The sequence below is a fragment of the Helicoverpa armigera genome, chromosome 15, assembly GCF_030705265.1.
Source record: "Helicoverpa armigera isolate CAAS_96S chromosome 15, ASM3070526v1, whole genome shotgun sequence".
Lineage (NCBI taxonomy): Eukaryota > Metazoa > Arthropoda > Insecta > Lepidoptera > Noctuidae > Helicoverpa > Helicoverpa armigera.
Window position 1 is genome coordinate 5,076,225 of NC_087134.1, and position 27,191 is coordinate 5,103,415.

Consider the following 27,191-nt stretch of genomic DNA (forward strand, 5'->3'; position numbering starts at 1 on the left):
ATTTTCTGCTATACAAAAAAATATGACCATTACTTTATGAAATACTTATACCCCGTGTCTATAACCAAGAAGGATCCAAATGTCACAATTAAATTCAAACTTTTCTAAAAAGCTATGATTCCACAATCAACTGGCTGAAAATAAAATAAACGTCATACACATTCAAATTTTACGCACACTTGCCAATCAGCATATTTTATAAGTGATTTTTGTGTGACATTGCAAACATGCATTCTTGGTTCGTATTGATCTTATTTGGATGCCTACTAGTGCAGATTCTCAGCAGACCACAACAGACAGAGTATAACAATGATAGGTAACATCACTTTTTGTATGTATTTACTAAGTAATTAGTAGTTCACCTTCATAATAATGTGGAGACGAGGTATCCATAGCAAACTTTCTTATTAAAACCGGTGTGAATTCTTCAAGACACTCGGTACGCTTAAGAATATGTAGTCGTAATCATAAAGAACTACGTCAATAGATAAGTCTTTAGTACTGTGATTTGGTAGATATCTAGATCTAAAGGTTTATAAACCTTCTCCGTCTTAGAGGCATTACTAATGCACTCGTTAGGTATCGCCATACCCCCTTAGATTAACGAATTGTAAACACGTATGTGTACCTACATGATTATTAATGCAGCACAAATCAAGTCAATGTAGCATTAACAGGTAATAGGTACAAAGTTTGTCTGCCTTCGCCTGATCATTTTTCAGTATTCTGTGTTTCAATCATTCATAACTTATCCGTTTAAAATAAGGACATAAAATCATTGTGTTACAGTGATCTTGAAGAAGCAGAAGATGAAGAAGAAAATGAGCCGTCAGGGGACGAGTTCCTTGCTGATGATGACGACTCGCGTCTCATAGAGCAAGTGAGTACCATCCTTTGTTTGAAAAGCGAACTTGGGTTAGTTCTTAAATCCTATTCGAATCGATTTAAAGTTAAATCTTTTTTTGGTCATAACAATTGAGTGTCACCATTATCTTGCGGCTTTTCAGGCTTTTATATAACATTTGATTACTTTCAGGAGCCTGCTGTTCAGGAAGACGAGTTGCCGCGGAGTAGACACTTGCTAGACCTCACCGAAAGCAGATACTTGCAACGGAACTCACCCGATGACCGTCTTACTCGGACCAAAACCGATAACGTACGTAGTTTAAAGCATCTAATAATGAATCTAAATGTATTAGATACTTTAGAATTCGAAATTATTCAATAAAAAGAAATTGGTACAGCTTTCAGATTCCAAATCCAATAGAAATCGTGATACACGAGAGGAGAACACCGGAGGTACACGATACAACGATCAGATGCGGTCTTACCCGAGACGTCGTCAGTCAAACAGATACATTGAGGCCAGTGACGAGCAGCAGGAAGCTACACAACATCTGACCAATCGTGATGTCAAGTCTAATCGTGTCGCTCAAGGACAAGTAGATAGTCAAGTCAATAAAAGAACTGTAGAATTAGACAGTGCATTAAATGAAGAAGGTGATATGTTGTTTGAAAAGAATAGAGACCAGATAAGCAAAGTAGACAGAAATGAATATGGTAATAATGACGCTGAAGCCAATGAACAATCTCGATATTACAAGCAGTACTATAATACGATGCAAGCCGAGAATAGAGATCTACTCGAGGATAAAAGTCATGATGGTTCACGTTATAACTTAAGAGATAGGCGCGACGTAAAGCAGGCTAACCCAGCTGACACTCCGACCGTGTCTAATCAAGGAAATAAGGAATCCAATGAAAAAACAGATAGCGAAGATGAAGAGTCTGCTATAAAAAGGCACATCAAAAAATTATCGGGAGACGAATTAGATCAGCTTTTGAATTCTCTGACTGAAGAGAAAAGAGAGCTATTGAAGAAAATAATCGATGATGTTGATGCTGGCGACAATGGAGCAATAAACAAAAGAGAAATTACGAAAAAAGCAGGAGCTGTAGAAGAAAACAATTTTATTGAAAACTGCCAATCTGATTTGAGTAAAGTTCAAGGAGGTAGTCCAGTAGTAGATTTAAATACAGAAGCAGCACCATCAGCAAACACAGAGACTACAGAGATCAGTAAGCCACCAGAAGGTCCGACTGAAGGTAATGAAATATCTAGTTCTAAGAGTGCCGAAACAAGTTTAGGTTCTGTTAATAAAGCAGAACTTACAAACCACATCGATGAAGGTGTTCAGAACAAAAAAACTGATAGCAGTTTAAGTGCGTTTTCGATAAATATTGATCCCAAAAACCAAGGTGAAATGGTCGCTAACGTGCAAGTTACAACGAAAACAGAAAGCAAACGAGAAGCTAATATTGATGATTTGGAAGGTATGTCATTCGAGGACTCTAAAATTGAAAACGATATGAGTCTTCAAAATGGGGCGGACCATGCTAACGACCAAGGATACTTTTGCTCCCAAGATGACAATTTGTCAAAATTATTGGATGACGACTCTCAGGTTCATCAAGAAGGTAAACCCTACAAACGAGATACATATTCAGGTAAGCAATCGGACTTATCCGAATCCATGAAATCACTGGAAGACTCTTTTCCTAATTCCAATGCATACGATGATACGGTGTCTTACTCAGGACCATTAGTGAGAGTGAAGCGAAAAAATTCTGACCAAGTTATTAAGAAGAGAGCTGCTGGTCTTTTACCCGATGCTAAAGTAGCTTACTTTCCATACAAAGCAGAAAACGAGGATGAAGACAACGACGAGGGTAATGAATTTGATGACGAAGGCTTTTATGATCGTACTTCTAACTTCGCAAACAACAACAGGGCGTTAGAGGAGGATGCTGCTAGCGCCGAAAATTCTGCTCAACCTAAAAACTCTAATGTTGACAACTCAAAGCCACAACATGAAAATCTTGAGAGTGACACAATGAGTCTTGGATCAGACACTGACAGCGTGTTGTCTGGCGTAGAAGGTGTCGATGATAATCTTATGTACAGCGGTGGTACCAGGAACAGACGCACTGCTGACGATAACCCTAGTGACACAGCAGATGTTAAATCTGAGCGATCGCCGTCATTAGTTGAAAATGAAAAGTCGGCTTCAGAAAACTACTTCAATGCCCCGCATTATCAAGAAAATGACGCATTTGGACCTCTCCCGCGAAACTATGACGGAGATTTAGGCAGATATAAAAGAATAAGACGGGTGAAACAGTCGCACAATTCTCAAGAACCCGCTCCTTCTGATGCTTAGCAAAGGTGATGATGATGATTATGATGATGATCACATAATTTTTAAGTATTTTAAATTATGTTTGCATTAAAATACATTAGTTTGTACTTAACTTTAATTTACATTATTTTGAATTTGTTTATAAGTATTCAAATAAAAGGTTATTTAAAATTAGTTTTTTTATTCAGACTTTACTCGAAATTAGACATACCATACATCATGATTTCTGTAATTATTAGTTACAGTAGTGCAATATGATATGTTTGAGATTGATCCTATCCCTTATTTTTATACTTAAACTGGTTTGTAACTAATTTTAAATAACCCTGTATTATTTGTAGGTATTGTTATGTAAACATTTATAAATAAACAATCAAAACATGATAACATCGCGCTTTATTTAAGACTGTCTTTGTATAAACTAGCCCTGCGTAAAGTACAAGTTATTTTAATATAATGTTGAATTTACGAAAATACTAAGCATTATCATCAGCTCGATACCCACCAAATGCTGTCCTGACGTTTTTTAACATGCTTTTGTATTTCGTCTCTGTAATGTCTGCCTTGTTGGGTTGTCTTGCTCCTAGGTCAGTTATAATATGAAGTTAAATAAAAGACAAATCATTAATAATATAAAAGTTTATTGCATGGCAATGTTTGACAAAAATAAAATATAAACTTGTTAAATTAACAAATTAAGAATTACATTATGCATATTATACATATAAAGTATGTTAATCATAATTATTAAGACTAGCAGTTAGCTTGCGAATAGAAAATAATAACATTAACAGGATTATAATAAGCTTCATAAAATAAGGAATGAAATATTTTTAGCCTTTTCTCGGCTCAGGTTAAAACAATAGTTTATTGTTGCTGAGTTATTTTTGTAGCGTAAAACTTATGTTCCCTAGAATCACGCGTGTGTTTAAAAGGAGTACGACTCGAGTCGATCAAGGTTGCTGGGCATGTTCCATGGACATGAGAAGTAAATTCCCGCTTGTAACTAGTGCTGCCGTCACCTAAGACGAAGTGCGAAGCATTTCCGTGGCGGGTGACCCGCTCGACGCGCTCCACTCGTTCAGTACGGTCTGTTCTGTTCTGAGCATGCTCTGAGCGTGAGAAACTTCCGTACCGCGCCTCCGATTGTCCATAAAAGTCACCACCGACTCTGAGGTTGTCTCTAACAACTCGTGTAGGCTGGCGTTCAGTTGTTAGTGTGGACTGGCCATCTCTTCTTGTTTGGTTACGGCGAGAATCGGTACTCTCGTGCTGAGAAATAACAGCCATGTTGTCTCTGGTAGATCTATGCATGGAACTGATGCTTTTTCTGTCCGTGCTGTGCGTGGAGTTGCTGATGTATTCACCACGCTCTGAAAGATTTCCAATGCTCTTTCTCTGAGCAGCAGCCGTAGAGCTAATCGAATGATGAGCTTCAGTGTTTGAATGAACGCCCTTACGATGCAGTATTGAATTTGAAGAAGATGAGTCTGAGACCAAATCTGATGTACGTTTATGATGACCACTACGTGAGGAGCTATCTATAGCGCTGGCTGGAGGATCGTTGCCACCACCGCCGTGCATAGCTCTTTGGAATTCAATGCTCGTCTTTGTTACGCTGTCACTCAATTGGTTTCTGTTGGTCGAATGGTGGGTCGACCTCGAAATGTGTTGCTCCGAATGACTTCCTTTATGTACTTGTGTCGATGAGCTTACATTTCGTTGAATATGGCTTTCAGATACATGACCTTGATTAGGCTGTTTGCCATTATAATCAGAGGAGACAATTCTTTGAGTTGTATCTCCACCCCTGATAACATGTCCATCACTAGTTGTTTGCTGGGTAGATTTTGTAACATTTTGTCCTGAATGTACGTCTCGAATTATGTTGGAACTGCCTGTGGTCCTCTGTGAATGATGTTGATTGGAAGTTACATTTTGACTTGAGGTCGATGAAGTTACAGATTGCTGTGACGAATGTATGCGTTGTGTGTTATCAATATATTGCTGGTTCGTTCTTGAGTGTTGCTGATCAATAATAGTAGTTCCTTTTCCTCCATGTGTTGTATGGATAGCTTGATTACTTGAAGATGAAACGATTCTTTGAGTATTATCTCCTTCAACATGTCGTGGGCGGTTCGTACGATCGTCTGGTTCTCTCTTTGGAGTAGACTGCTGGGGAGCGTATTTTCCGGAATCATCAGTCACATCCACTTCAACATTTCGTGTGACTGTCACCCACTTACCACCCCTTAGTTTCTTTTCTGATATTTGCTTAATAGTTTTCGTAGTGGTTGTAGTGACGGTTTTTACGTTTTTGGTGTCACTTCTGTTTACTATTGTCCTGTCTGTACTGCTGCGAGAAACAGAACGATCTGTAACACCCACTACCTTGTTCCTATCAGTAACACTTTCTTGTGACGGAACTCGTTCTACATGCTTTTGGGTTCCAGTGTGATCAACAGCATCGTGTGTTGTTATATGTTTGCCGTGTGTTCCGGATTGAAAATGTTTAGAAGTAGAATGATCAGTAGTAACGTGTGAGTGCTTAACGTGGGTCTCCCGATGGGATGTATGAGTCTGATTATCGCGATGAACTTGGGTATCGTGACGTGAAGTAGTTTGAGATTTGATGTCATGATCATCTTGTCCAATAACAGACTTTGATACTACAGACTTCTTTGACGTCTCACTTGATAGCGTTTTGCTAGTGTCATGCTTAGTGATGTCTCCATTTGTGTAAAGGTTGTCTTTTGGTTTTATAGGCCCAGACTTGTCTGCAGGGCGCCATTGGTTAGGCCCAGGTCGTTCAAAGTCACCTTCAGGTTTTAAGTTGTCTTTCGGACGAACTTGTGAGGGTGTTTCTCCAGGTGCCCACTTAGATGGCGTCCTTGAAACCATATCACCCTCCGGATGTAAATTGTCTTTAGGACGAACTTGTGAAGGTGTTTCTCCAGGTTGCCATTGAGTCTTTGGCCTGTCAGTAAATTCTCCTTCAGGGCGTAAGTTGTCCCTCGGCCTCACCTGGTCCGGCCTATCACCAGATGTCCACTTCGGTTTTGAAGGTCGATCAAACTCACCTTCTGGCTTCAAGTTATCTCTAGGTCTAACTTGAGCTGGTGTTTCACCCGGTGCCCATTTAGTAGGAGTTCGTGAATCCATGCTGCCTTCCGGTTTTAGGTTATCTTTCGGACGTACTTGACTTGGTGTTTCTCCAGGTTGCCAATGGGTCTTTGGTCTATCAGTAAAATCGCCTTCAGGACGTAAGTTATCCTTTGGCCTGACCTGGTCTGGTCTGTCTGCAGATGCCCAAGTTGGTTTTGAAGGTCTGTCAAAATCACCCTCTGGTTTCAAATTATCTTTTGGACGAACTTGTGCAGGTGTTTCACCCGGAGCCCATTTTTTCGGGGTACGTGATTCCATATCGCCTTCAGGTCTCAAATTATCCTTAGGACGAACTTGACTTGGTGTTTCTCCAGGTTGCCATTTAGTTTTCGGCCTGTCTGTAAATTCGCCTTCAGGATGCAAATTGTCCTTAGGTCGTACCTGTTCAGGTCTTTCTGATGTCTCCCATTTTGGCCTTGAAGGTCTATCGAAATCGCCTTCGGGTTTCAAGTTATCTTTCGGTCGAACTTGTTCTGGCGTTTCTCCTTTCTGCCATTGAGTTTTGGGTCGGCTCGGGAAATCACCTTCAGGGCGTAGATTATCTGGGTGTTTAATGATATCTGGTCGTTCTGTTGTTTCCCATTTTGGTCTTGAAGGCCTGTCGAAATCGCCCTCAGGTCTTAAATGATCTGGTTGCTTAAGCGGTGTTCGTCTTTCACCAGGTTCCAACTCTTCCCTTGGCCGTTTTTCAAACTCACCCTCGGGTTTTAAGTTATCTCGATGATATACTATAGCTGATCGTTCTCCTTTAGTTACCTTGTAATCATCTCTGCGAGTATGATCTTCAAATACTCCTTCGATTTTCAGATTATCTTCTCTGCGAGTAAGTTTGACTCGTTGACCTTTAACAACACGATATGTGTCGGATGATCGGATATTTTCCATAGTTCCTTCCATTTTTAAATTATCTTCATGTTTCACGATAGCAGCGCGTTCACCGGTGACTTTAGTGTAATCTGTTTTTTGTTTCATGTCTATAAATTCACCTTCAATCTTAAGGTTATCTTCTCTTCTAATGATATCAAGTCGTTCAATTTTTTGCCTCTGTCGTAGATCAACATCCCTCTCAATGGTAATATTGTCAACCTGCTTAAAAGGCTTACGTTTTTCAGCTGGTTGAGATGGAACCACTTCTGGCTTGTAAAATTTGCCGTCCGGTTTAAGGTTATCCTGTGGTCTTACAACAGGTGCCCTTTCACCTTTAGTAGCACTGTAATCATTACGAACTGTAAGATCAATGAATTCACCTTCAGTTCTCAAGTTGTCTTCGTGTCTTTGTATAACAACTTTCTCCGTTTTCTCGATACGTTTATAATCATCTCTAGAGCGATGAATATCGATGGTTCCTTCCATTCTAAGATGATCTTCGTGCTTAACGACGTCAACGCGATCTCCTCGAGTAGCTGTATAATCTGTTCTTCGAACGACGTCCATATCTCCTTCAGGTTTAAGGTTATCTTCTGGCTTCTTCTGCACTGGTCTTTCACCGGTAACATGTTTTGGTTTTTCGGGTCGCTCAAACTTTCCTTCGGGCTTAAGATTATCTTGTGGCTTTTTCGGAGTTTGCCTTTCAGCTGGTTCCCATTTATCCTTTTTGGGTTTCTCAAATTCTCCTTCTGGTTTCAAATTGTCTTTAGGTTTTTTGACTTCAGGTCTTTCAGCGGGACGCCAGTCATCCTGTTTGGGAGTTTCAAATTTACCTTCAGGTCTCAAGTTGTCTTGTGGTTTTTTAGGCGTCTGCCTTTCAGCAGGTCTCCACTCGTCATGTTTGGGTTTCTCGAAATCACCCTCTGGTTTTAAGTTGTCTTTAGGCTTCTTTTGAATAGGCCTCTCTGCTGGTCGCCATTCGTCAGGCTTATGTTGCTCAAATTCACCTTCTGGTTTGAGATTATCTTGTGGCTTCTTTTGGGTTGGTCTCTCAGCAGGACGCCACTTGTCGGGTTTAGGCGTCTCAAATTCACCCTCTGGACGTAGATTATCCTGAGGTTTCTTAGGTGTTTGACGTTCAGCAGGACGCCATTCATCATGCTTCGGTTGTTCAAACTCTCCTTCAGGCTTCAAATTATCCTTTGGCCGTTTTTGAGTTACTCTTTCAGCTGGGCGCCATTCGTCATGTTTAGGAGTGTCAAATTCACCTTCAGGTTTCAAATTATCTTTAGGCTTCTTAGGTGTTTGCCTCTCAGCGGGACGCCATTCATCGTGCTTCGGTTGTTCAAATTCACCCTCAGGCTTAAGATTATCTTTAGGTTTCTTTTGTGTGACTCGTTCAGCTGGCCGCCATTCCTCTTGCTTAGGAGTTTCAAAATCTCCTTCAGGCCGTAAATTATCTTTCGGCTTGGTAGGCGTCTGTCGTTCAGCAGGTCGCCACTTATCATGCTTAGGCTGTTCGAACTCTCCTTCAGGCTTCAGGTTATCTTGTGGTTTCTTTTGGACTGGTCTTTCAGCGGGTCGCCACTCATCATGTTTGGGTTGTTCAAATTCACCTTCAGGTTTGAGATTATCTTTAGGTTTCTTTTGCGTGACACGTTCAGCAGGGCGCCATTCATCATGCTTGGGTGTTTCGAATTCACCTTCAGGATGTAAGTTATCCTTTGGTTTCCTTGGCGTTTGTCTTTCAGCCGGGCGCCATTCATCGTGTTTCGGTTGTTCAAATTCACCTTCTGGCTTAAGGTTGTCCTTAGGCTTCTTTTGGGTTACGCGCTCGGCTGGACGCCACTCGTCATGCTTAGGCTGCTCAAAGTCACCTTCAGGTTTTAGGTTGTCCTTAGGTTTAGTAGGCGTTTGTCTTTCAGCCGGTCGCCACTCGTCGTGTTTGGGTTGCTCAAATTCACCTTCGGGTTTGAGGTTATCCTTGGGCTTCTTCTGCGTAACACGTTCTGCGGGACGCCATTCATCGTGTTTCGGCTGTTCGAAATCACCTTCGGGCTTAAGGTTATCCTTAGGTTTCTTTTGAGTGACTCGTTCAGCAGGACGCCATTCATCGTGTTTAGGAGTCTCAAACTCACCTTCAGGCCGTAAGTTGTCTTTTGGTTTTGTAGGCGTCTGCCTTTCTGCGGGTTGCCACTTGTCATGCTTAGGTTGTTCAAACTCTCCTTCAGGTTTCAGGTTATCTTGTGGTTTCTTTTGGACCGGTCTTTCAGCGGGACGCCATTCTTCATGCTTCGGCTGCTCAAATTCACCTTCAGGCTTAAGGTTATCCTTAGGTTTCTTTTGTGTGACACGTTCAGCAGGACGCCATTCATCTTGTTTGGGAGTTTCAAATTCACCCTCGGGGCGTAGGTTATCTTTTGGTTTCTTCGGTGTTTGCCTTTCGGCTGGGCGCCACTCATCTGGTTTCTGCTGTTCGAATTCGCCTTCAGGTTTAAGGTTATCCTTGGGCCTTTTCTGCGTAACACGCTCTGCGGGACGCCATTCATCATGCTTCGGTTGTTCAAAGTCACCCTCTGGTTTAAGGTTATCTTGAGGCTTCTTTTGGGTTACGCGCTCTGCTGGACGCCACTCGTCATGCTTAGGCTGCTCAAAGTCACCTTCTGGTTTCAAGTTGTCCTTGGGTTTGGAAGGTGTTTGTCTTTCAGCCGGACGCCACTCGTCGTGTTTGGGTTGCTCAAATTCACCTTCAGGTTTGAGATTATCTTTAGGTTTCTTTTGCGTGACACGTTCTGCAGGACGCCATTCGTCGTGCTTTGGTTGTTCAAAGTCACCCTCTGGCTTAAGATTATCTTGGGGCTTCTTTTGAGTGACGCGTTCAGCTGGACGCCATTCATCGTGTTTCGGTTGTTCAAAGTCACCTTCAGGCTTAAGGTTGTCTTTCGGTTTAGTGGGTGTTTGCCTTTCAGCGGGACGCCATTCGTCGTGTTTTGGTTTTTCGAATTCACCTTCAGGTTTAAGGTTATCCTTAGGCTTTTTCTGAGTTACACGTTCTGCGGGACGCCACTCGTCGTGTTTCGGTTGTTCGAATTCACCTTCAGGCTTTAAGTTGTCCTTTGGTTTAGACGGTGTTTGTCTTTCAGCAGGCCGCCATTCGTCATGTTTGGGTTGTTCAAATTCACCTTCGGGCTTAAGGTTATCTTTAGGTTTCTTTTGTGTGACACGTTCAGCAGGACGCCATTCATCTTGTTTAGGAGTTTCAAATTCACCCTCGGGGCGTAGGTTATCTTTTGGTTTCTTCGGTGTTTGCCTTTCGGCTGGGCGCCACTCATCTGGTTTCTGCTGTTCGAATTCGCCTTCAGGTTTAAGGTTATCCTTGGGCTTTTTCTGCGTAACACGCTCTGCGGGACGCCATTCGTCATGCTTCGGTTGTTCAAAGTCACCCTCTGGTTTAAGGTTATCTTGGGGTCTCTTTTGAGTTACACGCTCTGCCGGACGCCATTCATCGTGTTTTGGTTGTTCAAAGTCACCCTCTGGTTTCAAATTATCCTTAGGTTTGGTTGGGGTTTGTCTTTCAGCTGGACGCCATTCATCATGCTTGGGCTGCTCAAATTCTCCTTCAGGCCTAAGATTGTCCTGCGGTTTCTTTTGTGTGACACGCTCTGCGGGACGCCATTCTTCATGTTTTGGCTGTTCGAAGTCACCTTCGGGTTTCAAATTGTCTTTGGGTTTCTTCTGTGTTACACGCTCTGCTGGTCGCCACTCATCCTGTTTCGGCTGCTCAAACTCACCTTCGGGTTTTAAATTGTCAATTGGCTTCTTTTGCTTAGGTCTCTCAGAATGTTTTGGCCCGTAAGTATCATGAGACACAGTAAGACTATCAAATGTACCTTCCATATGCAAATTATCATGTCTTATAATTCTCTGCTGCCTTACATCGATTTCTTCGTATGTCTTGTATTCCTCCTGTGAAGTAGTAATTTTTTCGAGCTCCTCCGTTGAATAAAACTTTTCGAAGTCCTCCTTTGTCCACGTGCGCCTACGCTTGGGTCGCTCAACAGGTGTTACTTTTTCTGTGTAGTCTTTTTGGTTGGATGTAACAAATTCTATTTCACCCTCTCGTATTAAATTATCGGTTCTCTTCGCAACCAGTGTTGTTCTTTCTACAGTATCAGTGTAGTCAACAAATTCTGAATGTGATGTCGTTTCTGTGGTCATGTCTCCTTCTATCTTTGTCCATGTATTACGGCGTACTGGTTTCGGCCTTTCCACAGGTTTCACAGTATACTCCGTACGTGAAGTAGTAGTATCTGAAAAATATAAATGGATCATTTATTACCCTTACATAAAAACTTATTAATAAAAATTATAATGGTTTATTTATTTTGTTCAGACAGGTTTATTTTAATTATATTTAAGATGCATTACCGTTATATATTCTTTTCTTTCTTTTACTTTTCAAATTGGGTTTAACTAACAAAATAATAATATTACCTGTAAACTCTCCTTCTGTGATAATGTTGTCAGTTCGTCGGATGATTTCAGCTCGTTCCCCTCGTACCACTTTGTAATCTTCCGTTATGGTACGTGTTGTCGTAAAATCACCTTCAGGCCGCAAGTTATCTTCAGGTTTCTTCACTACCGCTTTTTCTGCTGGAACAAACTCATCGGGCTGTCGCTTAGCGAAGTCACCCTCTGGTTTCAAATTATCTGTAGGCTTCTTCTGTTGTGGTCTCTCAGCCGGCTTCCATTCATCTTTTTTAGGCGTTGTGAAGTCACCTTCGGGTTTAAGATTATCTTGTGGTCGCTTTTGGGTAACACGTTCAGCAGGCCGCCATTCGTCATGTTTTGGCTGTTCGAAATCTCCTTCTGGCCGCAAATTGTCCTTAGGTTTTGTGGGTGTTTGTTTTTCAGCCGGACGCCACTCGTCGTGTTTTGGCTGCTCAAATTCTCCTTCTGGTTTAAGATTATCTTTAGGCTTTTTCTGTGTGACGCGTTCTGCTGGGCGCCACTCATCGTGTTTTGGCTGTTCAAAGTCCCCTTCAGGTTTAAGATTATCTTGTGGTTTCTTTTGAGTAACACGTTCTGCTGGACGCCACTCATCATGTTTTGGCTGCTCAAAATCACCCTCTGGTCTGAGGTTGTCTTGGGGTTTCTTTTGTTTGGGTCGTTCTGCAGGACGCCATTCATCATGTTTTGGTTGTTCGAAATCACCCTCTGGTTTAAGGTTATCTTGGGGTTTCTTTTGCTTAGGCCGTTCAGCTGGACGCCATTCGTCGTGTTTTGGCTGTTCAAAATCACCTTCTGGTTTAAGGTTGTCTTGAGGTCTCTTCTGAACAACTCTTTCTGCAGGGCGCCATTCATCATGTTTCGGCTGCTCAAAGTCCCCTTCTGGTTTTAAGTTGTCTTGGGGTTTTTTCTGAGTGACACGTTCCGCTGGACGCCATTTATCTTGTTTTGGCTGCTCGAAGTCACCTTCTGGTTTAAGATTGTCTTGAGGGCGTTTCTGGGTTACGCGTTCTGCTGGACGCCAGTCATCCTGCTTCGGCTGTTCAAAATCACCTTCTGGTCTTAAATTATCTTTCGGTTTTGTAGCTGTTGGTCTTTCAGCTGGACGCCATTCATCTTGTTTCGGTTGCTCAAATTCACCTTCAGGTCTTAAGTTATCCTTGGGCTTCTTTTGAGTGACACGTTCTGCTGGGCGCCACTCATCGTGTTTCGGTTGTTCAAAATCACCTTCTGGTTTAAGATTATCTTGTGGTTTCTTTTGCTGGGGACGCTCTGCTGGTTGCCAACGCTCCTTTTCTGGTGTTGTGAAATCACCCTCAGGTCGCAAGTTGTCGTCAGGTCGTCGAACAGGCGCTCTGTCTCCGGGACGCCACTCCTCTGGTCTTCTCTTCTCAAAATCGCCTTCAGGTCTCAAATTATCTTCTGGGCGCTTCACTGGTGCCCTTTCACCTGGTTTCCACTCTTCTGGTCGGCGTTTCTCGAAATCTCCTTCGGGGCGTAAATTATCCTCGGGCCGTCGCACAGGAGCTCTGTCACCTGGCCGCCAGTCTTCTGGTTGACGTTTCTCAAATTCACCTTCTGGCTTTAAGTTATCTTCCGGACGGCGAGTGGGAGCTCTGTCACCAGGACGCCAATCTTCAGGCTTGCGTCTCTCAAATTCACCTTCAGGTTTTAAATTATCTTCTGGCTTCTTAGGCTTTTCCCTCTCAGCCGGTCTCCAGGGTTCTTTTTCGGGAGTAGTGAATTCCCCTTCTGGTCGCAAGTTGTCATGGGGCCTGCGGACAGGTGCTCGGTCACCAGGACGCCATTCTTCGGGTTTGTGTCTTTCAAAATCTCCTTCAGGACGTAGGTTATCTTCTGGTTTCCTTACGGGAGCCCTCTCACCAGGACGCCATTCATCAGGTTGCCTTCGCTCGAAGTCGCCTTCAGGCTTAAGATTATCTTCAGGTTTCCTTTGTTTGGGTCGCTCAGCGGGTTGCCACTGTGGACGCTCTGGCTCCTGGAAGTCGCCTTCAAGACGAAGGTGATCCTCGTGGTGGACAGCGGTGGTGCGGGTCACGTGTTTCTCGTCGTAGTCGCGCTTGTACGCGGAGACCACGCTCGTCGTGTGCTCCACATCGAACAATGGCTCCGGGACATCGTTGTGTGGGCAGCGATGACGCCTGGAAATGAACACATATCATATAAGTCAATTGCCCACCACCAATAGCAAATATTTTGTTCTTTGTTGATATTATGACTAGCATATCATTCAAATCACACCTTTTGACACGATACGGATGAAGGGACAGTGGGAATCTTCTCGGTAGCGGCAGAGGTGGCAGCGTCAGTGAATTGGCCATCACACGCGTCCATCGCGCTCACCTCGCCTGTCCCTTAGAGAGACCCTGGCAATGGTACTTAATGCACTGCACGCCTGTTCTCTTTCGGAATATCCTACCCTTACATTTTTGCATTTGATAAGTTTCCTACATAGCAACGAAATTACTTTTCTATACTTTCGATCTTTAGATTAGAAAACTCGCGCCAAATACAACTTAAACGCTTTTAGAAACCTTGGCTTGGCACAAAACACTCGTTAACATAAACTGAATAACAAACTCGTAAGAGATAAATAAACTATCTACTGTGAAATCCTATTCAATCGATGAGCTGTCTGCCAAATGACACTTTTACTGATAAATACTGAGCTTTCTCGACTTCAAGGTAAGTTAATTAATTATTAACATGTTTTCTAAAGTAGGTCGGTAAACTGTTGTTTTAGGGAATGAATACACCGGCCTTGCATGAGCTCGCGACGCCGACTGCCGCATGCCGTGTACCGCCTCATGAAACTGAAACGGCTTCTCATGTCAACAAGTAAGTACCTATGTATAATATACCGAACAATTAGTCTATGTCTAGACATGAAACCAGAAAGGGGCGCTTTATAATCGGCTCACTTGTTTTTTTAGTAATCAATATCTGTGAAGGCTATACCCAACACTATGGATGCGATAGTTAATCCCCAATGAAAAGTTTGATTCTATCAAAGTGGCTCAGTGACCTCGTTACAGTTTCCACAGCAACAGCTGAAAGATTCATGGAATTTCGTGAAGTAGCAAACAATAAGGGCTCCTTATTTATCTTCAGGTTAAACGAAGGGTCTTGTTTCTCCTTACCATATTAAAATGGCAAAGCTTAAGTTCAGTAGCTGCATCAAAATAAAAATATATAACGAATAACATTCAAAAGAAAATAAATAAAAAGCACGCCTTTATTCTAAGTCAAACAATTTGCAAATCAAAAGATTTAATTTAAGCTAATCGTCAATCAGCATACATATTAAATTGGTTGAATCAGCACTCTAAATCGCACACTCATTCATTTCACTGTTCTTTCATCGCTACTTTAAGCGTTGACGTAACTATATACAACGGTCACTGTATTAAATGAACCTTCCTTCGAGGGGTATAAATCAAGTGGAAAGAGTTATTTATACTTTTGTACATGTTTACAGAATGCACGACCAAGGAGTACCTACGTACATAAGTGGCTGCAATTCGCAAGACGCAATCCAGATATAGATAGGCAGTAATGAGTCAAGAAAATGACGACCCTCTTTATGAGAGCAGTGCTGCGTAATAAATAAGTCATAAACTAAGACCAGACATTGCAAGTAGGACTCTCTGCAAAGGCAAGCTTTTAGAATGTTTAGACATAAAGAACTAAATCGAGCCATAACAAATGTGATTTGCGACGATGTACCTACATATATTTGTTACTCTTTCACGCAAACACTACTGGATGTAATTTGATGAAAGTTTATATTAATATAGCTTATACATCAAAATAACATAGGTATAGGCTTTTCATCAGTGTTGGCGAAAAATATATTTCGGGTCGCGGATGTAACCGCGGGTGGAAGCTATTGTTTTCATAATTCTGAAGATAAAAAATCTATCTCTCCATAAAATAAGGTTCCGTGATCCTATAAAATGAAGGGGTTTATCACGATGATTTACAGTTTAATGGCTTTGCTCCAGTTTTATTGTCGCCTAGCGATGGGGACCAAACACGTCCTAATCCCTTACACGTCTGTTCCGATCAATATGCTGTCTTGTAAAGGTCAGTGTTCTTATGACCACTGTGACTGCCACAGCTTGTGTAAGTCTGCTACCATTATTAACACATAAAAGTTTAGCTACTATGAGCTTATTTCATACTAGGCGTACGGACATAACTAGAACTAGGTAGGTAGGTACATGAAAATTATGTAGGTAATAAGGTCAACATAAGACTCCATGAAAATTTAGGGGATATCATCACAAGATCACAATGTTCATATGATTTGGTAAAGCTAATCTTGACCTATTCTAAAACTAAGGTGTGTACTACGGTAAATAAAGAAGTTTATCGTATTTATTCAATAATCTAACAAAAACTAACAACACAACATGATAAGTACTTAACGATACTTATCTAACGATATCGTAATTTGTTTAGAGTGATTATTATTTTGCTACAAAATGTCGGCCAAAATTACCGGCAAAGTGGACTTGTGTTTGGTGACCTTTTGGGTAAATTAATACGCTTTGGAACAATCTTGATCTACTAAATCAGTAAGCATTTTTAAATATCACATCCTTTACCTATCATAGGAGTATTTCTAGTTAAAAATCATTTGAATAACCTGTATAGGTACAAGCTCCAAGCATCGACAGAAAATGCCGGATTTCTGCGATTTTTATCGGCTAAACAAAACACAATTTATAAATCAGTAGGTACCTTAGAACTCGCGTCATGGTGTGCGAAAAGCCAAAATTCCAGGGATACAAAAGATCACATTATATGTTCGTGTCACGAAAGTAGAGAGCTCACTACTGACTACTAAATACCGCTTACGAAGCATTAGTTATTACATAGATAACAATTGGTGTTTAGTGGTACATATTGATAATTTGCGGTCGCAAGCGTTAGCATGCGTGTCGGCTCGACAACCCTTATCAGCTTAGTTTTCACACTTTCACATCATATGATTATCTTAAATGGTTGTAATTAAATAGCCTGCGTCTAGTGCAACTGATTAAACGCCGCTATGTTTTTTTTTTGTTGAGTTTTTGTACATGCAATAACTCTTTAGTAGCAAGAAAATCTGTGTAGAATCGGTTAATACAAAAATTTTTCATTAAGAAGGCCCGGTATTTGTAAACCACCAACCAGTTTTTTTATCGAGGATATAATGTTTTGCAAAGCAATTCAAGTTAAATGATTAATAAAAGATGAATGAAGTCATCAGGAAATAGTTAAGTAGACAACTGTTTATGCTGTCTGCTCTACCTCAGTACAAGTTCTCAGCCTTCATTATTTTCATGCAGTTTGTTTTTAAGGTCAAAGTAAATTTTAAAAGATGATTAATTAATATAGGCATTGGTTAAAAATAACTTATTGTCCTTATTGACATTGAGGTCGTGCAAAATGCCTACGCGACCACAAAGAATGAGATTTCGTGAATCAGTGGCAATGAGGGATACGCAGAAACAGACCCTGACACGAGTGCATAAAAATATTTATGACTTCACCACTCCTTGAGCAAACATGTTGTCCAGGCTATTTATGGTTATTCGGTAAACAGTTCAAGTAAACACATTTTTGCAGACGTATTTATGCACCAACTTTAATGCAAATGCACACCTACCTACATATTCCACTAATTACGTAATTGTCGAAGCTTTACATTACTATTAAGGATAGAAGCACCTAACCTAACATGACTTTGATGATAGGTCAACTTAGATATGTATTCTAAATCCTGACAAAACTTAGCAGTCAATATTGCCTAAGAATTTTCCGAAATAGGACATTAGGTGAGGCACCTACGCTACGTACCTATGTGCTAAAGTTACATGTGCAAAAACGTGATATTACATAATACGAAGCTTGCGTCGCTAAAGTGAAAGCTCACAGGCAAAGCACGTACCAAAGCGGCTCCTATTGTCCCCTACACGTACTCAATATTTAAGCAACAGCATACCTATTCCCATATTGATATTCATGCAACGAATGAAACTCTTTGTTAGAACAAAAACATTAGGTACCAAAATTTGCAAATAGCTCATGCATTTTGTTGAAAATTCAAGCACGTATGAGCTTAATAAGAATCAAGTTGGGATTCCAGGACATGAAGGTCAGTAACCCAAGTTTATTAGATAACTTGATTCTATTCGGAGAAACGTGATGTTAGTTTTTGTATGGGAAGGATACATCTCGTGTGTCGCTAGAATTTGCAACTATATTGGTCTCATGAATTCAAGTGGCGTAAATCTAAATAGGCATTTGTCGACGGGTTGGGAATTAGCTATTCAAGCTGCAAATGCACATATGTTTAAACCCTGAGTCATTGTGAGAGCATCAGATGACGGGGTTGATGGCGCCTTGCTTTATCGGGACGGTTACTCAACGCCATTTCGAATGTGCTCAACGCAGTATGCAAGCTCGCTAAGCTTTGTGCTCTGACTAACCAGATTGTTTTGAAACACTTCGGGCTACAATTAGCTGTTGCTTCATTTAGTAGGAATCAAAGAACAGATTGTGCAATGACCTAAAGCTGGCTTACAGTTGCATACATTTTGCTTTAGATACAATTATTGATGACGAAATAAACTTCCCCTAAATATTTGTGGGACAGTTCCCAGATCCCAACTGTTGAGTATTTATGCCATTGTGTACACCCTATTTTATTATTATATCAAAATACGATTTTCATAACCACCTGCTGTATTGCAGCTAATTATGTCATTATCTCCCCTAAGATCGGTCATTCCCGCAGAATGTAACCATTTTCACGCAGTATGAAACAGGCAAGTTAACTCAGCTGGACACAGTTCAAAAACTTTTATGAAGAAAAATTAGGAAGAGAGAGGAAAAAATTATGTGCGAAAATTAATTCTTGTTCACATAAAATTACCGTTAATATGCAAAATTATCTATAACGAATTCTGTAATGATGCGGTCATCTCGCTTTGATGTTTATTTGCGCATAGATTACAAGATTAAATTAAAAAAACATAGTCGCCACTATTGTATACTGTTTTGGTAGAAACATGCAGCTTTACCATACTGTTATGCACGGTGGTTGTCAAAAAACTCGACCCAAATGCGCAGGAGTTCGAAAGTTGCCTTAAGAAGCTACCCAAAAACGGCTCGATGCCAAACTTGTATGTAATTTACAACGTAGCTATAAATGGTCGCCCGTCTCATACTGCAGAGATATAAAACCCCGAACAGCCATTGTATAATGTAAAAACCTGAATAAATTAGTCTGAATTAAGCTCGCATACCTACTACGAGAAAAGAATTGAGATAGCATTTACCACAATTTTGCTAAGGAGAGGTAAATCGCAAAATTGCAAAGTAGCTTTATTTCCAAGTAAAATGTGATGTCTTAGACACGTCAAGTTTCATCGCATAAAATATGATTATAGAATCAAATTGACGTTTATTTCCACTTTCATTAAAAAAATAATAACTTTCCAATTTGCCTGTCTCTTCATTTTGAATGCTAAAATTACCTACAATATTACAGAATGATTTAAAAAGGTCATTGCTGTTTTAAAACCTCTCAAAGATAAGATACTTAATCTTTATGCTATAGGTACACATACAATATAAATAACGACGATAAGGTTTTAGAATAATATGAACTCATATTTTTCAAAAGTGGTCTGATGAATTGGAAATTGTTGTATTGTGTAGGTGCAGGAACAGTTTGCCAGTCACCGCCAGTGCTGGGCAAGGTCGTCGACCATATGGCCTACCTGTCTATGCTCTAACCAAGCTAGCACGTAATGTAATTCGCCAAATCACGCAACATAGGATTACGCTCAATCATGATCTCTTTTTGTAATATGATCAATTACATTCACACAGCATCAAACCGAGTTTTGTCCTCGACAAATCTAAATAACGCTTGTGGTCACAATAGCAGTTTATTAAAGGTTTCAAAACCGACCAGTTTCCTGTGCAAAATTATTTTGCTCTTGAAATTCGCCATTGACTGATTACCTCACCACTTCCTATGCAACACAAAAAATGTGCTTCATCTTAGCATAAAAACAACAGCACTCCGGAAAATAATATCCATATTGAAATCCTCAAAGTGAGCTTAAACAACTTAAAGAAATGCTTTGGCTAAAATTGCCATGCCTTAACTAGGGTAGAGCTCAGGAGACGACAAAATTGCCAAGTTAAATAAGGATACAAGTCATTTTTAAGGCAATAAAAGCCAAAATATAGTGTTTGCATGACGTAAACCTCGTCTCACTTGATACTGAACGTCCTGTGTTCGAAAACGTTAAGTTCTTACATCGACACGAGTAAACAACAAACGAGTTTGAGCGAGGCGAGGACGTGGGCCCGGTGAGATCATCGCCGCGAATACGCCGCCTGAGGTCGCAGCCTGCACCACTTTACACGTCACGTATCTTTCTAATTGCCGTGCCGATTTTGTATACAATACCCGGCTTTTTACATCACTCTCACGCTGTAATAAATACGAGAGAATGCTATATATCACGAGAAGAAAGCAACATAAAGCAACCCACACTGATCCAAATAAACAATCCGTCTCTTCATCACCAAGACGCTAGACTCATTCCTTCCGAGTTAGCAATAAGCCGGTAATTATTCGGAAACGACTTTGGCTGGAGAACTGTAGGATGTAGGCACTGTATAATAAGCCGACACACCAAATTTGGTTATAGACACAAACATTGATATTATATTGAAAGACATCTCTTCCTATTACGAGGCGAGACGTAGGATGTTCTAAGGTCAATTTAGCGACGAGGAACATTTTTCAATTGAGGAGCTAGTGACGTGTGGGCGCCTAATATTCGCCTGAGCACTTTACTTGTTATTCTCGTTAGCTTGATGCGACTCTATCACTCAATCACCATCTCACCAGACGACAGGTGGACATCATGATGCAACATCAAATTGAGGTTTATTGTCGTTTTATGAAGGCGATGCAATTGGCCGCAGTGCAAAGTACATTATAAGCGTCCGTCTTTATCTTAAGCTGTGAATTCTTGTCATATCGAAAGGTGACATCACTGCAAAGGTGTCAAAAATGGAACATTTGTATCGTGTTTAATGTCCAAGTAACTATTATGTTGTTCAATATGTTAAACTATGTTGTAGTCACGACTGAAGTGAACGTTAACTTAGTTATATGCTGTTCAACAATGTCTTACAGCCCGAGCCTTATAGAATATAGCACCCTAGATTTTATGAATGTCACTCATGTGTGGCGTGGCCCGCTGGGCCGAGGTATGTGCTCCCACCAGGGATTTGCATACAATACCTCTAGCTCACGTACAGACTGCTAGGAACGAGTTTGTGCATTCGTAATGGTAATATCTTTCGACATGAAGCATCGAACACGTATGAATTTATTCCCATATACATTCAAAACATTTATCAATAACTTATATTGCGAAACAATACAAACACCATGCTGAGGAATTTCAAAATGAAAACCAAATTGTGTTAGCTAACATAAAATCACTTCTCTAATAACAAACTCCTTCTTTCGTATTATTTTACCTTTTATGAGTATATTTTATTGAGTGTAGAACACCTTGAACGTTAATGATAACAATTCTGTTAGGTAAAAGAACCCATTCGTCTCATTTGAATGCCGTAGCTATATGTAGTATAGTTTACATGTACAAACGAAACAGGTTCTACCAAACTAAAATCTACGCTTGGAAGCCGGTAACTATAGTTACAAAAATTCTTCATCCCAGACATTTTGAAGGTTAGCTGGTTAGACGATGCAAAAAAGAGAAACAACAAACGACGTAATTATCTTTGGATCGTGGTTTCCTTTCCTTTTTCAACGTATTTGTAGTGTAGATACCTGATATGGCTATCCTACTTGTCAACCCATCTTGTGGTCTAGACGTGTCCTGAATGCTAAGAACGGCTCCACTTATCGTACGGGCGCCAATCCGGTCACGTTCCATGATAGATGTAATAAGCTTTGTACAGCTAATTATTATTATTGTTTAATTGTAATGGTGCTATTAATCATACAATGGGAGATTAGAGAGTAGTAAATTATGATTTATGCTTATGACTCTTGTATGGATTATATCGAATCTCAGTCATATAAAACCAACAATAACACAAAGCAACTTAGAAAAACAACACTAATTTACCTGTTAGGCTGACATAAGAAACATTAATCATACTTTGTTTGCACTAACAGTCCATTTCAGTACTTAGGTAATTACCATTCCTGTACGACTGATTGGAAGCATACGACCCAATATCGTGCCCTCGTGAGCTCGACCACAAATGACATCAGACGATCGAGCAACGTGATCAATAACGTGACGTACAAGAGGACATAGCATATTGCCATGATTATACACAGCCAGCGGAAACTGAGATCACAGGACATCGTTTAGTTTGCAATTATCCTTATAAACATGTTTAGTTGACTGTATATTCTGCATAATAAACAATCGCTCTTTCTATGCTAATGTTAAGGAAAAATATTTTAAATCCTAATTGACCTACCTTAAAGAGACTATCTATATTTAACTGTGACATAAACAAATCCTAATTAAACTACAGTACAAGCCATAATGATGAAACAGCTTAAATTAATTGCAAGAAGCACAGTGGCTTGGTCAATTGGATTTGATGTGGAACTCCTACTCAAAGAGGGCAGTGAGGCGAATGATGTACTGGCACAGTACGACGAACCAGTAGCATTCATTAAGCCCTTTGGTCCACAGTAGTCAATAGCCGCTGTTGCAAGCCATAACAAAACTCTCTCAGTCACGGTGGTCGCGCACGTAAGCCTCACGTGTCACAGTCGAGTACTCTGCGCGGGCGCAAACCAAATCTATGATCTACGAACTACCATTGTTCGCTGTCCGCTTTCACGGACCAACCATGACTGTTCCCCAACGGACCAGTTAATCGCTGACACCGCTAATTAAAGCAGTATTTATGAACGCCAATTAATTGCATTAATGGCAACTGGAACTCGCTTCCTTTGATAAACACCAGCAGTCCTCGTTAAGTGCAATTTTATTGGTATGATTTGTGATGAAAGCCTTCGAGCGCTACACTTAGAGAAGCCGGTTCGATTCGATTCCTGTGGCAGGATATTAAACTTGCAAGCAGAAATATTTTTAGCTTAAGAAAACCTAAACGATATTTTTACGACTGTTAAACATTGAAAGCATTTTTACAAGTGCTTGGTCAAAGCATTATCCTCACAAAAGAACAAGAACCATAATGCAGATTAACTGATTTTGATGTATGGAGTAATAAAACTCCACATTAGCTTAGTACTGTATAATATGAAAGTTAAATCACTGTTTTATTATAGAATCTACTCATATGTTTTCATGCAGCAATATACCACGGAATTATCGATCTATTCGACACGCTATCATTGTGTTGTCTTACCGCCTACGTAGTTTTCATTATTCAAAAGTCTGCTGAAATCAATAAAATACTGAAAGTATGAACGTTATGAAGGTTATATAAACACATGAACATGACTAAGCAGTGATCTATTCTCAATAAGGTTAAAACTTGCGAAATCTTCCAGCTGTTACCATTTCTTCGAATCGGTTAATGCTAATTTATTTATTCAAAAGACACGTAGGTATTCAAATGACGAACGATGAGTAGGTAACCTAGAGATATTTTTCTCTGATTGAACCACTAAAAATAGCTAACGTTAGAATTTGTATGCTAAGCTGCTTCTAGGAAATAGCTGCTGAGTATGTCAATGTAATTAATTAAATGCTATCACGACATCTTTAGCGAACTTCTGCCTTCTATGTTTATTTATTACCTCGGAATACATTTTAAAACAGGTCATTGTTTTGCTGTAACCAAAGAGTAAGTTTACTGTAGAATGTTTAGTCTAAAGACGATGTTATTTTACTATCTAGTATTTAGATAAATTACAGTAAGTTGGAATGTGAAAACACGCCGCATTGTCAGCGCTTATCTCTGGTTGAGCTGACATCAGTCGTGCACTCCGACAAGGACAGGTGGCGTGACGCAACCCAATCCGGGACGAATGATCGATTCTTTGTATCGTGGACGAACATAAATCTCTAGTCTATGCCTGTACGCCACAGACAGAGTTCATGTGTTATTGGAACGTTTTAGATAGATATGACTACGTTATTTGTTGTTCTCCAAGGATAGAGCGCTCAAACCAATACACAGTTGATATTTAACGTAAAACTACTTCATACTTAGGTCTTGCTAAATCGTAACATTTGATTACCTGTTTTATAAGCCAAACCGTATCTACATTCCTCAATTGGCTAATTAGACTCATCTAAACTTCTTTGTTCACGTATTAAGTTAATTGCCAGAAAATTTAAACAAATAAATGCTATTTGTTTAAATAACCTGCAATACGGATTGTTGCAAGTGAATAATGCACTTGTATCTGAGACACTGAGGTCAGCAGAAGGCCACGTCTGGCGCAACTAATAATAGAGGCCTACGTAATACTTTAGTGCTTATTCATTAAAATATTCATTCATTTATTATTTCATATTTTTCACTGCAGTATAACAACAATAATTATAAAGTAATTCACTTTTATCTGATACACGAATTGAGATAGCATGGCGTGCATTATTTGATAATAGTTAATAGTTAACGTTGTTACAAACGATGTATTATTAAGCTTGTTAATACTTCTGCAACAAGCATAAAAAGATAAAAAAGTAAATCGTGTTTGTATCTTCGAGGAGGATAAAATAATTAGAACAATGGATTGGAAATATCAGGCCGAATCGGAGTTAAATTTCTAAAGTTCCTAAGCCAATTACTTAAGCAATACGATGGTATACCTAAATGAATATTTAAATAATGTAGTACAAAACAACCAATATTGTCATGTCAAGGTAACATGAAAACTAAAGTAGGGGAAATACTGATGCGTTTTTAAATGGCTCTTTATTTTCAGTAACCATTCATATATCCACGTTATTTTATGCCATGAATCTGACTACTGAGGAATGAGTATAACGATCTTAAAATAATCGAGTGAATTCAATTCGTGGAAGCGAAATTTTGAAGATGATAGAACAATGGAATGCAAGGACACTCACTAAACGAATTACATAAATAACACAACTTATATCTATCTAATCAGAGATTAAACAGCAGTTGCAATAATGATAAAAACTAACATGCGTTTAATAATCTTATCTACTTGCATATTTATTTGGAAAGTTGAAAGATTAGTGGTGTATCGTAATCATATTTATCGCAAAAAAGGTATGTAATTTCTTGTATTTTGCCACTAGAAAAAACCACGAGTTTAAAAATGGCGATTCAGAGACTTACAATCATATCTTGATTGAACACTTGATTCGAGTTGTTGACTCCTGTTAGGCACCTATTAACTTTATGACAGTTTTCGAGCATTGAATAATAGAAACAATATTGTACAAGACCTTGGCAGTTTATAAAATAGGAAAGGAGAAACTAACTGCTTTCTCAAGAGTGTTATCGCGAAACTTGTTCCGATTTCCTTCAAGCCCGTTAGAGACCTGTCAATAAAAACTTGATTTATGTGGACAAAACATTATTGGCTAATTATTTTACTCACATAATTTTGCAAATTATTCATCATTTTATTTACCTAATTCTCGCCAACAGTGCGAATCTATCATCAACGCTTGGGAAAATGTTTAAAGATTTCGAGGTGTCGATAAATTAAAAACAATGAGAAAAGAAAAGTTCCATGCGTGCTCATGCTTTCATTGTATGCCTTGGTGGTAGGCTTATCTGCTAATCTAAACGGGTAGATAAAGACTAATGAAGGGAAGAGTAGACTCCATGACTTCTGTTGGTTTTTAAGAGAATTCCTGCTTATTTCCTCGAATTGATAGTAATTTCGCCGTCTGATTAGAATTTCAAACAATATTTTAAATATCTTGTAGTCAATTTAAATTCATTATACATATCAGAAACTAGTCTTTACCGTCTTTACGATGTCCATGTCCATGCACAAATGTTTGAACATTGAGGAAGAAACAACACGACGTCATCTAATTTAACGATTTCTGAGACTCAATCAACATTCATTTATACTTTTGATTAAAATGAATCGGAGTTAATTAACCGGATCATCAGTCTTACATGATGAAGAAGATATACGTATAGAATGTAGACAGTTGATGTTAGATAGAGGTGACTGGCGCGGTACGGCACCACAGCAATTTCTCAACATGAATAGGAAAACATTTTGCAGCAGCTAGTTAGTTAGAATTTACTAAAGTTTAAACGTTGCGTGTGTGCACAAATGTAGATCTAAATGGCATGTTGCTTGGGTCGATATTCCCATGACATTGCGTTAGATAGGTACATTAATGTCAGTGCTTTATTTGACTTTAATTTTAAAAGTGTCCTTCGTGCTCTGTCACTGCGAACAGAACACACGCTATAGCGTGATGTAATGCCATAGTGGGCAGCCAACGAGATACATTCGTTCAACTATTTCAAAACTTACAATTTATTGCAGTAATCCTTTAATAGGTCGACACTAATATCCGCCAACATTTCAGCCTATGAATTTTAAATGAAAGCGTTGGTGTGCCTATTTGGAAGTTTGATATCTAAGCCAATTGAATTGAACGATTAGTTAGGTCTAGTACCCATATACAATATACTGTATTGTTTGCTACAAAAATCTATCCAAAATCATCATCTTATAAAGACTTCTGGCAATCCTTCGACACTAGCATAACCTTATTCTAAAACAGCCGTGTTTTGTTTTCGAAAAGCTAATATGTAAGTACCTAGGTATATACGTAAATTCTCCTACAAGAATGTCATTCGAAAAGCTATTGTATGGCACTGTTTACTCAGATGTGGGGAATCGTCGACCTATCACCGTGAAGCGAGGAAGTGTGATGCGCTCGAGTACACACGCTACCTGTGAACGCACTTGCTTCTACTTCCATGGAACTGATGGAACTTATTCATAGATATTATAGGTACCTAGATATGAATCGTAGGTTTGTTGATGTCTCATCTCTGTTGCTATTTACCGCCTACATTGCTATGAATCTGAGTTCCTATCCTACGTTACTTTGTTTCAGAAAAGCTGTCTGACTATCTTCTCTTGGCTATAATGGTTTCTTAGACAGATTTCTGCGAATTTGTCAGTCTGTTTTATTCCAGGAATTATGACGTGAGCGCTTCTGAATTTACCATCAGTTTTCCTACTAACAAAATGAATAGCTGAATGTTTTTAAAGAGCAGTTTAAATATTTCCTAAACACCTACATATGAAAATGTGCAATGTAAAAACCCATTGAATTTTCTTCTATCGTAAACACACCCAATTTTAATGCATATTTTATGGTGTTATGATTACAACTACCGATATCTAAGCCTATTAATGTT

At 39.7% G+C, this 27,191-nt stretch overlaps 2 protein-coding genes across 3 annotated transcripts in view; one reads left to right on the plus strand and one right to left on the minus strand.

The window, feature by feature from the left end:
* Window positions 1-128: 128 nt before the first annotated feature.
* Window positions 129-3,596, plus strand: LOC110382031 (putative uncharacterized protein DDB_G0282133). The gene is made up of 4 exons (XM_021342497.3): window positions 129-316; window positions 790-880; window positions 1,037-1,156; window positions 1,245-3,596. The coding sequence occupies exons 1-4, from the start codon at window positions 228-230 to the stop codon at window positions 3,219-3,221; spliced, it is 2,277 nt and encodes a 758-aa protein (XP_021198172.3). The 5' UTR covers window positions 129-227; the 3' UTR covers window positions 3,222-3,596.
* Window positions 3,597-3,823: 227 nt separating this feature from the next.
* LOC110382016 (titin) overlaps window positions 3,824-27,191 on the minus strand; it is a 34,855-nt gene continuing 11,487 nt past the window's right edge. Inside the window, exons 1-3 of one of the 2 annotated variants that reach the window (XM_049845002.2) lie at window positions 16,509-16,620; window positions 11,727-13,903; window positions 3,824-11,542 (exon numbers count right to left, since the gene is read on the minus strand). In XM_049845002.2, the coding sequence (XP_049700959.2) occupies window positions 4,068-11,542; window positions 11,727-13,903; window positions 16,509-16,525 (9,669 nt within the window). In that variant the 5' untranslated portion in view covers window positions 16,526-16,620 and the 3' untranslated portion in view covers window positions 3,824-4,067. Of the gene's footprint in view, window positions 11,543-11,726; window positions 13,904-16,508; window positions 16,621-27,191 lie in introns of those variants that run through there. The other variant, XM_049844998.2, reaches the window with a different exon arrangement.